The sequence below is a fragment of the Pan paniscus genome, chromosome 1, assembly GCF_029289425.2.
Source record: "Pan paniscus chromosome 1, NHGRI_mPanPan1-v2.0_pri, whole genome shotgun sequence".
Classification (NCBI taxonomy): Eukaryota; Metazoa; Chordata; class Mammalia; order Primates; family Hominidae; genus Pan; species Pan paniscus.
Genome location: NC_073249.2, coordinates 21,225,875 through 21,238,856, shown reverse-complemented (window position 1 = coordinate 21,238,856; position 12,982 = coordinate 21,225,875). Strand labels below are relative to the sequence as shown.

Below are 12,982 nucleotides of genomic sequence, written 5' to 3'. Positions count from 1 at the left end.
CTGCCCTCAGCCCCTGAGACGGCTTGAGGAGGGGCAGGCAGGGCCAGGCCGGGGCTCAGAGGAGCCATGTGCACGGTGTCCCCTGCCTGGCTGGGTGGTGGCGACAGCCACCCAGCCAGGAATTTGGGTGGGGAGTCTTCTGTTCCACGGAGCAGTGACTGGAGTCCCCAGGGGCTACTGGCGGCTAGCTGGCCCTGATGACCTGATGCCCTCAGCAGGGATGGCGGGGGTCCACTCCCACTCTGTAGATGGCCTCTTAGAGAGAAAGGAGCTGCCTGGCCCGGCTACTCTGGGGCTCACCCCGCCACCCACATGGCCTTGTCTTGGGGGGTCTCCTCTGGTGCTCTTGACAGGGCGTCAGCTGGACACATGCCCCCCTGCCCAAAGTTGGTGTCCTCTTTGCAGGGAGAGGGTGCTGGATGGGCTCTGTACGGAGGGGACAGGATGCCCCCTCCCACTGTGCCACTGCAGTGAGTGGCCTTGGTCCCCAGGGTCAGCCTGCAGCCCCTCCCTCTCCTCAGGGCTGGGTGCCATCTAGGGTTCAGAGGGGTCCCCGCTCCACCCTCCTCAACCCTGAGCATCACCCCCTGCTGCCCCCAGAGATCAGATGTACCCATAGACCTGGCTGCCTCATTGTGAGTGTGGGTTTCTGGGGACAGGCAGGTTTCAGCCTCCCAAGCCTGCTTTTCCTTGATGGGATCCCAGGTGCTCATCCGAGGAGCTGCTGGACCGCCTGTTCAGGAAGGGTGTGGTGACGGAGGCCGAGGTGACTGGGCCGCCGCCCGCCACTGCCCCAGCCATGCACCCTGCCCCAGCCCCCGCTCAGACATCGGGTCCCTGCAGATACAGTCCCAGCCCCAGCCCTCTCTAGCTCAGGGGCCTCTGGGGCTCCCCAGGGCGTGTTGACCCCTCGTTGGGCTCTACACAGCCTGCCACCCCGCCTCACCTGGCCAGCCGACCAGCCCTGCCTGCCCCTCCCCCACTGAGGTTCACAAGTCCATTGTATCCTCCCCACCTTTGAGGGATCTCCTGGCTTAGGGGCACACAGGGCCCAGGAGGGCTTTGCCTATCAGCTGCCGAAGCCAGGAGGAGGCTGGGCTTAAAGTGGAGAGGGAGGCTGGGGCTGGGCTCCCGCCTGAACAGCAGCCCTTGCCGCAGGTCAAGGTCTACATCCAGCAGCTGGTGGAGGGGCTGCACTACCTGCACAGCCATGGCGTTCTCCACCTGGACATAAAGGTTCGTATGTCCTCACCCCTGCACCCCAGAGCCTGGGGCCTGCAGGCCAGGTGGGGCAGGCCCACCACTCCCAGCCTGAGAGGACTTGCTTGCCTCCAGGGACAGGGAGCTCACCACCTCTAGGCAGCCCTTTCAGGTGGGGCGTGGCTCTGGTGGAGCAGAGGCTGTCCCCAAATGGCTGCACCGGGTGCTCCCCACTGTCCCACCCTGCCCCCGGGCCTCTGGGTGTCCCCACCAGGCCTATCAGCCCCAGGAGTCACCCCCTTAGGGCACGGCTCTCACCCACTCCCAACTCTCCCCAACAGCCCTCTAACATCCTGATGGTGCATCCTGCCCGGGAAGACATTAAAATCTGCGACTTCGGCTTTGCCCAGAACATCACCCCAGCAGAGCTGCAGTTCAGCCAGTACGGCTCCCCTGAGTTCGTCTCCCCCGAGATCATCCAGCAGAACCCTGTGAGCGAAGCCTCCGACATTTGGTGAGTGGGTGGCTGGGCCAACGGGTCTGGGTCTGCAACTTCTCCGGGAAGCCAGTTCCCACAGATGGCTGGGCCCTCTCCTCTGCCCCGGGGAGGCAGCAGGCAGCCTACTGGTCAGCCAAGGGGTCCTCCCTGAACCTGTCTCCTCCTGCAGCCCTGGGCTCCCCCCTTCCCTGTGTGTGTGCCTCTTACCTGACGGCCAGGCCTGGGGTGACGCACAGTGTGCGCTTTTGTCTTGCAGGGCCATGGGTGTCATCTCCTACCTCAGGTGAGCAGAGCCCTGCCCCATCAGCTGCCTCCTCCAAAGCTGACATGAGACCCCTCCCTTGTAGGCCCACCGAGGGCATGTGCACTGGTGGCTGCTCCCCAGATCAGAAACCCGAGACCCAAGGGGCTACTATCTTGGGAACAGGCGGTCAGCCAACCCTGATAAGAGGTTCCTGCCCGGAGTGTCTCACAAACACCCTGTCATCAGAGGGCTGTGCTGGGTCACGAGGCAGCCAAACCACTGCCCTGCAGGACTGGGGGTTGTCCAGCAGCCGCTCATAACAGCCACTGCTGCCCTGAGGATGATGGTGGTATGGTATAGACTGAGCCTGGACCTCCTCAGCAGGCTGATCCTTGATTCCTAACTCAGGCTGATCTTGATCCCTGCCCCAGACTAAGCCTGGATCCCGATTTCAGACTAAGGCTGGTGCCACCCAGGCTGATTCTAGATGCCTGCCCCAGCCTGAGCCTGGATCCCCATCTTAGACTAAGGCTGGAGCCTACCCAGGCTGACCCTACATCCCTGCCCCAGCCTGAGTCTGGATCCCTACCTCAGACTAAGGCTAGTGCCCACTTAAGCTGACCCTAGATCCCGTCTGCTACTTGAGCCCAGATACTCACCCCAGGCTCAGTCTGGGTCGCTGTTCCAAGCTGAGCCTGGATCTCACTGGGGAAATCAGAGAAACTTGCTGGGATACTCAGAGCTAGATGGGAGTGGGACTAAGAGCCCATCTGCGGTCAGGGCCTCATCTGAGGGCTGGACCCTCCCTCTGTCTTCAGCCTGACCTGCTCATCCCCATTTGCCGGCGAGAGTGACCGTGCCACCCTCCTGAACGTCCTGGAGGGGCGCGTGTCATGGAGCAGCCCCATGGCTGCCCACCTCAGCGAAGATGCCAAAGACTTCATCAAGGCTACGCTGCAGAGAGCCCCTCAGTGAGTGCACCCCCAGGCTTCTCCTGCCCGAGGCCAGTCAGCCCTGCCCCGGGGGCAGCTGACCACCTGGCCCCTCCTGAGCCTTCCTCTCCCTGTAGGGCCCGGCCTAGTGCGGCCCAGTGCCTCTCCCACCCCTGGTTCCTGGTGAGTATCAGGGTCAGCCCCACACTATGCAGGGGGAGCCTGAGGCCAACAGGGGCAGGGCCTCTGGGCAACAGGGCATGTGAGCACAGAACTGTGGCTGTGGCCCGGCCTCTGCCCAGCCCAGAGGACGTTTGTCCCTGTGCGTTAGTGAGAGGGCTGTGGGAACCTCAGGCTGGAACCACATTTCAGTGCCCCAGCCCCCAACCCCCAGCAGGAGGCAGGGAGAACTGCAAGGAGCTCAGGGACAGGGGGTCGCTGACACCTCTGACCTCTGGCCTTTGCCATCTGCCCCACCTGGACATCTTGGGTGAGGGCTGTGGTGTCCTGGATCCAGGGAATCCCAGGGCTGGGGCTGCCCAGAAGGGCTTCCATCATGGGAGGGGCCCCTATCAGGGCACCATGGTCTCCCTGCCATGTGGCTGCCCACCTCGGTCTCCCAGAAATCCATGCCTGCGGAGGAGGCCCACTTCATCAACACCAAGCAGCTCAAGTTCCTCCTGGCCCGAAGTCGCTGGCAGGTGAGCCGTGACCATCTGAGTAGGGACCAGTGAAGGGGAAACTGAGGCCCCACGGGGCCAGCTGCGCACCCAGAAGTACAGGGAAGCGGGGCTGGGCTCCTTTGAGCATGCTGAAAGGAGGCAGGAGTCATCTGCTGGGCACAGCGGGGTTGGGTGCACACAATCCCGTGGGGCAGGAGGGCGGAATGACTGCACCCTGGGGGCAGAGGACCCCAGAGCTCCTGGGTCTCCCCACCTGATGCCTGCTGCCCCCCATGCGGTTCCAGCGTTCCCTGATGAGCTACAAGTCCATCCTGGTGATGCGCTCCATCCCTGAGCTACTGCAGGGCCCACCCGACAGCCCCTCCCTCGGCGTAGCCCGGCACCTCTGCAGGGACACTGGTGGCTCCTCCAGTTCCTCCTCCTCCTCTGACAATGAGCTCGCCCCATTTGCCCGGGCTAAGTCACTGCCACCCTCCCCGGTGACGCACTCACCACTGCTGCACCCCCGGGGCTTCCTGCGGCCCTCGGCCAGCCTGCCTGAGGAAGCCGAGGCCGGTGAGCACTCCACCGAGGCCCCAGCTCCGCCTGCATCTCCCGAGGGTGCCGGGCCACCGGCCGCCCAGGGCTGCGTGCCCCGGCACAGCGTCATCCGCAGCCTGTTCTACCAGCAGGCGGGTGAGAGCCCTGAGCACGGGGCCCTTGCCCTGGGGAGCAGGCGGCACCCGGCCCGGCGGCGGCACCTGCTGAAGGGCGGGTACATTGCGGGGGCGCTGCCAGGCCTGCGCGAGCCACTGATGGAGCACCGCGTGCTGGAGGAGGAGGCCGCCAGGGAGGAGCAGGCCACCCTCCTGGCCAAAGCCCTCTCATTCGAGACTGCCCCCCGGCTGCCTGCCTCTGGCACCCACTTGGCCCCTGGCCACAGCCACTCCCTGGAACATGAGTCTCCGAGCACCCCCCGCCCCTCCTCAGAGGCCTTCGGTGAGGCACAGCGACTGCCTTCAGCCCCCTCCGGGGGGGCCCCTATCAGGGACATGGGGCACACTCAGGGCTCCAAGCAGCTTCCATCCACTGGTGGCCACCCAGGCACTGCTCAGCCAGAGAGGCCATCCCCGGACAGCCCTTGGGGGCAGCCAGCCCCTTTCTGCCACCCCAAGCAGGGTTCTGCCCCCCAGGAGGGCTGCAGCCCCCACCCAGCAGTTGTCCCATGCCCTCCTGGCTCCTTCCCTCCAGGATCTTGCAAAGAGGCCCCCTTAGTACCCTCAAGCCCCTTCTTGGGACAGCCCCAGGCACCCCCTGCCCCTGCCAAAGCAAGCCCCCCATTGGACTCTAAGATGGGGCCTGGAGACATCTCTCTTCCCGGGAGGCCAAAACCCGGCCCCTGCAGTTCCCCAGGGTCAGCCTCCCAGGCGAGCTCTTCCCAAGTGAGCCCCCTCAGGGTGGGCTCCTCCCAGGTGGGCTCCTCCCAGGTGGGCACAGAGCCTGGCCCCTCCCTGGACGCTGAGGGCTGGTCCCAGGAGGCTGAGGATCTGTCCGACTCCACACCCACCTTGCAGCGGCCTCAGGAACAGGCGACCATGCGGAAGTTCTCCCTGGGTGGTCGTGGGGGCTACGCAGGCGTGGCTGGTTATGGCACCTTTGCCTTTGGTGGAGATGCAGGGGGCATGCTGGGGCAGGGGCCCATGTGGGCCAGGATAGCCTGGGCTGTGTCCCAGTCGGAGGAGGAGGAGCAGGAGGAGGCCAGGGCTGAGTCCCAGTCGGAGGAGCAGCAGGAGGAGGCCAGGGCTGAGAGCCCACTGCCCCAGGTCTGTGCAAGGCCTGTGCCTGAGGTCGGCAGGGCTCCCGCCAGGAGCTCTCCAGAGCCCACCCCATGGGAGGACATCGGGCAGGTCTCCTTGGTGCAGATCCGGGACCTGTCAGGTGATGCGGAGGCGGCCGACACAATATCCCTGGACATTTCCGAGGTGGACCCCGCCTACCTCAACCTCTCAGACCTGTACGATATCAAGTACCTCCCATTCGAGTTTATGATCTTCAGGAAAGTCCCCAAGTCTGCTCAGCCAGAGCCGCCCTCCCCCATGGCTGAGGAGGAGCTGGCCGAGTTCCCGGAGCCCACGTGGCCCTGGCCAGGTGAACTGGGCCCCCACGCAGGCCTGGAGATCACAGAGGAGCCAGAGGATGTGGACGCGCTGCTGGCGGAGGCTGCCGTGGGCAGGAAGCGCAAGTGGTCCTCGCCGTCACGCAGCCTCTTCCACTTCCCTGGGAGGCACCTGCCGCTGGACGAGCCTGCAGAGTTGGGGCTGCGTGAGAGAGTGAAGGCCTCCGTGGAGCACATCTCCCGGATCCTGAAGGGCAGGCCGGAAGGTGAACCCCCACCCCACCCCAAGCATCCTGCATGTCCAGGGGCCCCCATTCTGTACCTAAGGTTACTGCACTCCAGGTGATGGCAGGAGGCTCCCAGGGGCCCCCCGCTGGTGTCCAGGTGCTGCCCACACCTCCTGTCCCTGCCTCAGGCCTCTGAATCTTGGGATCACCTCTACAGCCCTGACAACCCTCCCCACAGGGCAGCTGAGACCCAGCCCTGGGACCTAACATAGTGGTGGAGGTCTGGGGAGGCTGTAGGTGGTATGCCCCTGGGGAAAGCATTTGAAGGGGCCAGAGTCTTCCTGAACCATAATCCTCCCTGAACCAAGTCCTCCCGAACAGCCCCAGGCCCTCCCTGACCCCAGACACCCCAACGCTGCACTCTCCCAACCCCAGATCCTGCCTGACTGCAGACCTTCCTAACCCCAGATCCTCCTGAGTCCTCCTTGACCCCATAGTCCTCTCTGACCCCAGACCCTACCTTACCCCAGACCCTCCCCAACTCCATACCCTACCTGACCCCAGACCCTCCTGACCTCAGGCCCTCCCTGACCCCAAAACCCTTCCAGACCCAAAAACCGTTCACAACCCCATAGTTCTCCCCGACCACATAGTCCTCCCTGGCCCTGGACCCTCCTGACCCCGTGCCTGGAGGTGGGGAGGGTGCCTGGTCTTCGTGTTTCCTCTGTCCTCTGTGGCCTGGAAGTCTGGGGAGTGGGCAGCGGGCCGGCCGACCCCAATTTCTTCCTGTCCCAGCTGCTCGGGGTCCTTGCAGCCAGAGGCAGCTGGTACTACCCAGAGGGGCCGGGCCTCCTGACCATGACCTTCACTGGCCCCCTTCCTCCTGCAGGTCTGGAGAAGGAGGGGCCCCCCAGGAAGAAGCCAGGCCTTGCTTCCTTCCGGCTCTCAGGTCTGAAGAGCTGGGACCGAGGTGAGCAGGCCCAACACAGAGACCAGGCCCCACTGCCTCTCAGGGTCCCACCAGCATGGCCAGACCGGTGGGGAGCAAGCTTGCACTCACATGGGTGTGGGAACAGATGAGGGGTCCTGGTGGGTGTGGTGAACTGAGCAGTCTTGGAGGACTTCCTGGAGGAGGTGATGGTGGTGCAGATGGGCCAGGCTGGGGAGTTGGCAGTGGTGGGGCAGGGCTCCTCCTGGTGTCTCCAGGGTCCAGGCCATGCTCTGGGGCCTGGAGGTCACCCCTGAAGGCTGACCTCACCCTCCCTCCTCAGCGCCGACATTCCTAAGGGAGCTCTCAGATGAGACTGTGGTCCTGGGCCAGTCAGTGACACTGGCCTGCCAGGTGTCAGCCCAGCCAGCTGCCCAGGCCACCTGGAGCAAAGGTAAGAAGCTGTCCCAGGGGCTGGGGGCTGTGTGAAATCGGGTGAGTGGCCATCCTGTGAGCTGGCCACACGGGATGCCTCGCTGTCCGGAGGAAAACTGAGGCCCAGGGAGAGGTGTGAGGCCTGGCTGTGGCATGAGGCTTGCTCTGTCCTTTTGCAGACGGAGCCCCCCTAGAGAGCAGCAGCCGTGTCCTCATCTCTGCCACCCTCAAGAACTTCCAGCTTCTGACCATCCTGGTGGTGGTGGCTGAGGACCTGGGTGTGTACACCTGCAGCGTGAGCAATGCGCTGGGGACAGCAACCACCACGGGCGTCCTCCGGAAGGCAGGTACGTGGGCCACACTGGGGGTCCCACCAGGCCAGGGAGGCTGGGCTGGGGCTGCTGGGAAGCCTCATCCTGCGTGGAATGCTTCCGGGCCCGTGCATTGGCTGCTGAGGCATCCGCTCCCTGACCCTGAGCAGCCCACATCCCTATGGGGCCAGGCACCACACACGGCCAGGGCTGCAGGAGGCCTGAGAAGGTCAACACAGAGTTCTGACCGCCCAGGCTGCCTTGGGCTGGCAGGAGGCCCTGAGCTGGTCCCAGCAGAAACAACCAGCCTTGGGAAGGATGGCCGGACGCAGCTGCTGACGTTACAGGGCTTAGAAGGAAGCCTGTTCATCCACGCTCCCTGCCAGGGAGAAAGCCCATCCCATTGGCCACTTGCCGGGAGAACTGAGTTTCTCGGGCGCATGACCCATTGCACCATCTTCCCACGTTCCTTCCATGCCCATCCCTCCAGCCTATGCAGGAGTGGGCTGCTTCCCGTTCCATGCCTCAATCAAAGTCGAGTTACAAGCACAACACAGTTCCCTGGGGCGTGTTTCTGAGGTGGTCAGGATGGGGGCTACAGGCCTAGCTCTGGGACCCCTGGCCCAATGCCCAGAGTGGGCCGGCCTGCTTGAACCTGTACAGGGCAACCCAGTGAAGCCCAGCAGCCCCACCAGGGCCCTTCTGACCAGAGGCTCGGCCCCTGCACAGGGTTCTGGTCACACCCAGGTGGATGGGCCAGCCCAGGAGTGGGATCTGGCAGGGCAGACTCCTCCCCAGCCCCTCGCCAGGAGAGGCCCCTCCTACCAGTCCTCACTGTGACTGGACCCTGAATGAACAGGACCAGGGAGGGTGGGCTCCAGAGCCCTGATGGCTGCCAGGGTGAGGCAGGCGCCAGCCAGATATTGGCCCCTGGAGGCTGGGTGCCCACCCTGGAGTCACTGACCATTGGGCAGTGCCTTGCAGAGCGCCCCTCATCTTCGCCATGCCCCGATATCGGGGAGGTGTACGCGGATGGGGTGCTGCTGGTCTGGAAGCCCGTGGAATCCTACGGCCCTGTGACCTACATTGTGCAGTGCAGCCTAGAAGGTATGAGGTGGCCCCTGCACCCGAGGCTCCGGCCACCCCTCCCGGGAGCCATGTCGAGGGGCCCTTGGGGAGATGCCTGGCCTGCTGTGTTCCCATGGGTGGCCTCAGGGAAGGGTTTCTCCACCCCCACTGACGTGGTGTGTGGAGGCCTCAGTGGCCCCTCACGTGCTCCTGTGTGGCCAGGCGGCAGCTGGACCACACTGGCCTCCGACATCTTTGACTGCTGCTACCTGACCAGCAAGCTCTCCCGGGGTGGCACCTACACCTTCCGCACGGCATGTGTCAGCAAGGCAGGAATGGGTCCCTACAGCAGCCCCTCGGAGCAAGTCCTCCTGGGAGGGCCCAGCCACCTGGGTGAGCCACACCACACTCGGGGCTTGGAGGGTGGGAACAGCAGCTAGAAGACCCAGATTACGCTCCCTCCTGTGCAGGGTCTCCATAGCTGTCCACTTCCTTCTGGGGAGACAGCTGCTCCTGGGCTTGGCATTCGAGGCCTACACACTTTAGGGGCCGCCTCACCCCTAGGCCCCCCCTTCACTCACCTACACTCCCATACACTCATTGACGAGCACACAAGTCCATTCTGCTTCATTCTGAGTGTTGGTAGTGAGAGTTGGTAGTGACTGGCCTGTGCTGCCTCTAGCTTTGGTGGAGGAATGCTAGGGTTGATTAGTAATGTCTGCCCTGGGCTCAAGGGAGGAAGAGAGGGCATGATTGCTATGGGTGGTCCATTCTCAAATGCCCCTGCAGCCCTCACACACACCCTCACTCAGGTTGCCTCTCACTGCTTGCTGTACCCCCTCCCTGTCCCCATACCCCCAGAACCTGAGGAACAAGAGGTGGGAGTGTGTAACTCAAAGTCCCAGTTGTCAAGGTGCCTGGGAAGGGGTGATGGGAGACGTGGGGAGAGCTGGGGCTGTGGGGATGCCCTCTTCACCCCCTCTTATCACCTGCCCCTCCTCCCACAGCCTCTGAGGAGGAGAGCCAGGGGCGGTCAGCCCAACCCCTGCCCAGCACAAAGACCTTCGCATTCCAGACACAGATCCGGAGGTGCAGTGGCCTGGGGGGCTGCAGGCGGGTGGGGCCAGGGCCTGGACCCCCCCTTGTTGGCCACCCATGCCCCCACACCCACCATCTCGCTGAACTGGGCTCCTGTTGCTCTGAGTGTTGGGAATCGGGGAATGGGAGGGGACCACCCACCAGCCTGACCGCTGTCCCCTTGAGCAGGGGCCGCTTCAGCGTGGTGCGGCAGTGCTGGGAGAAGGCCAGCGGGCGGGCGCTGGCCGCCAAGATCATCCCCTACCACCCCAAGGACAAGACAGCAGTGCTGCGCGAATACGAGGCCCTCAAGGGCCTGCGCCACCCGCACCTGGCCCAGCTGCACGCAGCCTACCTCAGCCCCCGGCACCTGGTGCTCATCTTGGAGCTGTGCTCTGGGCCCGAGCTGCTCCCCTGCCTGGCCGAGAGGTGAGGGTGGCCTGGGGTGGTGTGGTTGAGCTGATGGACGGACTGATGGACTGATGGACACAGGCCTCTGGGGTGGGGCTGGAGGACCAGGCCCCTCTGCACAGCCAGTGCCCCTCCCAGTCCACGGGGAGTAGTCTCAGCCCTGGCCCTGGTGGCCCCCACCCCGGAGCCTGGGCTGAGCAGCTTCTGCCCCCCAGGGCCTCCTACTCAGAATCCGAGGTGAAGGACTACCTGTGGCAGATGCTGAGCGCCACACAGTACCTGCACAACCAGCACATCCTGCACCTGGACCTGAGGTCCGAGAACATGATCATCACCGAATACAACCTGCTCAAGGTCGTGGACCTGGGCAATGCACAGAGCCTCAGCCAGGAGAAGGTGCTGCCCTCAGAGAAGTTCAAGGACTACCTAGAGACCATGGGTGCGTGTGTGGACAGTTGGGGGAACCTCACCTGGGGCGAGGGGCAGGAAGAAGCCCCCTCTCCTCCAGTGCTGTCCTCTCTCCCAGCTCCACTGCCACCCACTCAGCCGCACACCTGGCCCACACACCTGTGCCCCACCTATCCCACCTGGGACCACTCACTCATGCCCACCACCTGTGTCCCTCCACCTGAGCCCAACCACATGTGCCCCTCCCAGCTCCAGAGCTCCTGGAGGGCCAGGGGGCTGTTCCACAGACAGACATCTGGGCCATCGGTGTGACAGCCTTCATCATGTGAGTCCTCCAACCTGTCTGGGGGTTGCTAGATGGGCGGGGCAGTCTCCCCCCTCCACCCGAGGGTGACCTCAGGGCCCCTGCACCCCCGTCCACCCGAGGGTGACCTCACGGCCCCTGCACCCCCGTCCACCCGAGGATGACCTCACGGCCCCTGCACCGGCCACCCGAGGGTGACCTCAGTGCTCCTGCATCCCCTCCCCCTCCGCCCTGGTCTACCCGAGGAGGGTGACCTCAGGGCCCGTGCACCCGCCACCTGCGCAGGCTGAGCGCCGAGTACCCGGTGAGCAGCGAGGGTGCACGCGACCTGCAGAGAGGACTGCGCAAGGGGCTGGTCCGGCTGAGCCGCTGCTACGCGGGGCTGTCGGGGGGCGCCGTGGCCTTCCTGCGCAGCACTCTGTGCGCCCAGCCCTGGTAAGGCGCGCCCCTCTCCTCCTCCTTCTCCCCGCCCCCTCCTCCCGTCCCGCCCCCTCCTCCTTCCGTCCCGCCCCGCCCCGCCCCCCCACTCCCTTTCCCGTCGGTACTCTCCCTTCCCCCTCTCCCCTTTTCCACTTGCCTTCCCCACACCCTTCCCGCCGCTGGGCTACGTGCTGAGTCTATGTCCGTCCCAGGGGCCGGCCCTGCGCGTCCAGCTGCCTGCAGTGCCCGTGGCTAACAGAGGAGGGCCCGGCCTGTTCGCGGCCAGCGCCCGTGACCTTCCCTACCGCGCGGCTGCGCGTCTTCGTGCGCAATCGCGAGAAGAGACGCGCGCTGCTGTACAAGAGGCACAACCTGGCCCAGGTGCGCTGAGGGTCGCCCCGGCCGCACCCTTGGTCTCCCCGCTGGGGGTCGCTGCAGACGCGCCAATAAAAACGCACAGCCGGGCGAGAAGTCTTCCGTCTCGTTGCATTATTTTCTTTTGGGGAGGAGAGGGAGTGAGGGCTCTGTCCCCGCCTTTCTGGCTGGGGCGCCGATCAGGCTGCCCCGCTGTGTTTGGGCCTGCGAGCCCCTTAGAAGGCGTCCTTAGGGGTCGCTCTCTCCGATGCTCCGCGCGTTCAGCCCCGCGGGGCGTCTCCGTCCTCACACCCATGCGCGTTTATTCCACCCGCCGTGCGCCTTCCTCTCTTCCATCACGCTGACCTGCAGCCCCGCAGCCCGCTTTCTCCGCCGTCGGGCCAGCCGCTTGTTTCCAGAACTTCTCTGCCCCGGGAAGAGTTCTTGGGCAAAGCGTGCAAGCGAGGGCGGGAAGCCGCGGGCCACGATCCGCTGGCGGAGAGGAGGCTTCAGAGTCGCTGGCGCGTGGCCTCGGTGAAAAGCAACCCAGTGTTTGAGATTCCATGGGCAATGACTACGCTGGCCGAGCCCCGCCCTGCTCCTTGCCAGGAGTGCAGGAAGCCTGGGCCGTGGGGTGCGCGCGTTGTCTCTCAAACGCTGCTGAATGTCCTTTCTCCTATTCTTTGACGTGGGAAAGGGAACTTGAGATAGGTGCAGCCCAGGAGACCTGGGAGCTGGCAGGGAGGGCCTTCTCCTCTTGCACATAAAACCTTTTGCAGAGGTCCCTCAGACACAAGGCCAGGCCCCTCATACCTATGTCTAAGCATAGATGGAGAGGAGGCTAACCGACCCCTCTTGGCTAAAATGGGTCATGCTGATTCCTGGCCAGCTTAGATTTATGGGGACATCCAATGATGGAGTTGTCCTGGCTCTCTCTGACAGCATGCAACCCAGAATGAGGCCCGGTTGTTTTAAACACTCCTTTTAATCACCAAAACAGTCAGCTCTTCATAGCATCCTCTTCTCGAGCAGCCCCAGGGTTCCCGGGGTGGGGATATGTTCTCCACTGTCCCCAGCAACAAGGCTGACGTTGGACGACAGCTTCATTCCTGGGGGGCTGGGACTGCAGGGTGTAGACAGCAGTCTCTACCCTCCTGATTCTCAGCTCATCTCAGGGGCCCAATGACGACCACATGCTGATGGGTCCATTCTGCAATGTCCAAATGCTGAACACCTCCCCTGAAATCTTACTGAGCCCAGGACACTTTGAATCAAAATCCAAGCATCGGCCAGGCACAGTGGCTCACACCTGTAATCCCAGCACTTTGGGAGGCTGAGGTAGGAGGATCACTTGAGCCCAGGAGTTCAAGACAAGCCTGGGCAACA

General features: G+C 64.1%; 1 protein-coding gene and 1 long non-coding RNA gene across 2 annotated transcripts in view; one reads left to right on the top strand and one right to left on the bottom strand.

Moving 5' to 3' along the window:
* The window catches only part of OBSCN (obscurin, cytoskeletal calmodulin and titin-interacting RhoGEF), a 169,465-nt gene extending 157,752 nt beyond the window's left edge, over positions 1 to 11,713 (top strand). Inside the window, exons 97-115 of the mRNA XM_055104619.2 lie at positions 706 to 766; positions 1,159 to 1,236; positions 1,542 to 1,714; positions 1,956 to 1,982; positions 2,762 to 2,914; positions 3,013 to 3,058; positions 3,499 to 3,576; positions 3,843 to 5,919; positions 6,770 to 6,850; positions 7,152 to 7,262; positions 7,423 to 7,590; positions 8,539 to 8,661; positions 8,845 to 9,015; positions 9,630 to 9,711; positions 9,889 to 10,128; positions 10,326 to 10,549; positions 10,768 to 10,843; positions 11,108 to 11,257; positions 11,455 to 11,713. Of these exons, the coding sequence (XP_054960594.2) occupies positions 706 to 766; positions 1,159 to 1,236; positions 1,542 to 1,714; positions 1,956 to 1,982; positions 2,762 to 2,914; positions 3,013 to 3,058; positions 3,499 to 3,576; positions 3,843 to 5,919; positions 6,770 to 6,850; positions 7,152 to 7,262; positions 7,423 to 7,590; positions 8,539 to 8,661; positions 8,845 to 9,015; positions 9,630 to 9,711; positions 9,889 to 10,128; positions 10,326 to 10,549; positions 10,768 to 10,843; positions 11,108 to 11,257; positions 11,455 to 11,632 (4,297 nt within the window). The 3' untranslated portion in view covers positions 11,633 to 11,713. The remainder of the gene's footprint in view (positions 1 to 705; positions 767 to 1,158; positions 1,237 to 1,541; positions 1,715 to 1,955; positions 1,983 to 2,761; positions 2,915 to 3,012; positions 3,059 to 3,498; positions 3,577 to 3,842; positions 5,920 to 6,769; positions 6,851 to 7,151; positions 7,263 to 7,422; positions 7,591 to 8,538; positions 8,662 to 8,844; positions 9,016 to 9,629; positions 9,712 to 9,888; positions 10,129 to 10,325; positions 10,550 to 10,767; positions 10,844 to 11,107; positions 11,258 to 11,454) is intronic.
* Positions 2 to 5,209, bottom strand: LOC134729086 (uncharacterized). The gene is made up of 3 exons (XR_010109953.1): positions 5,105 to 5,209; positions 1,016 to 1,224; positions 2 to 733 (listed from the first exon to the last, which is right to left on the bottom strand). It is a non-coding gene; the product is annotated as an uncharacterized LOC134729086 (long non-coding RNA).
* Positions 11,714 to 12,982: the final 1,269 nt, after the last annotated feature.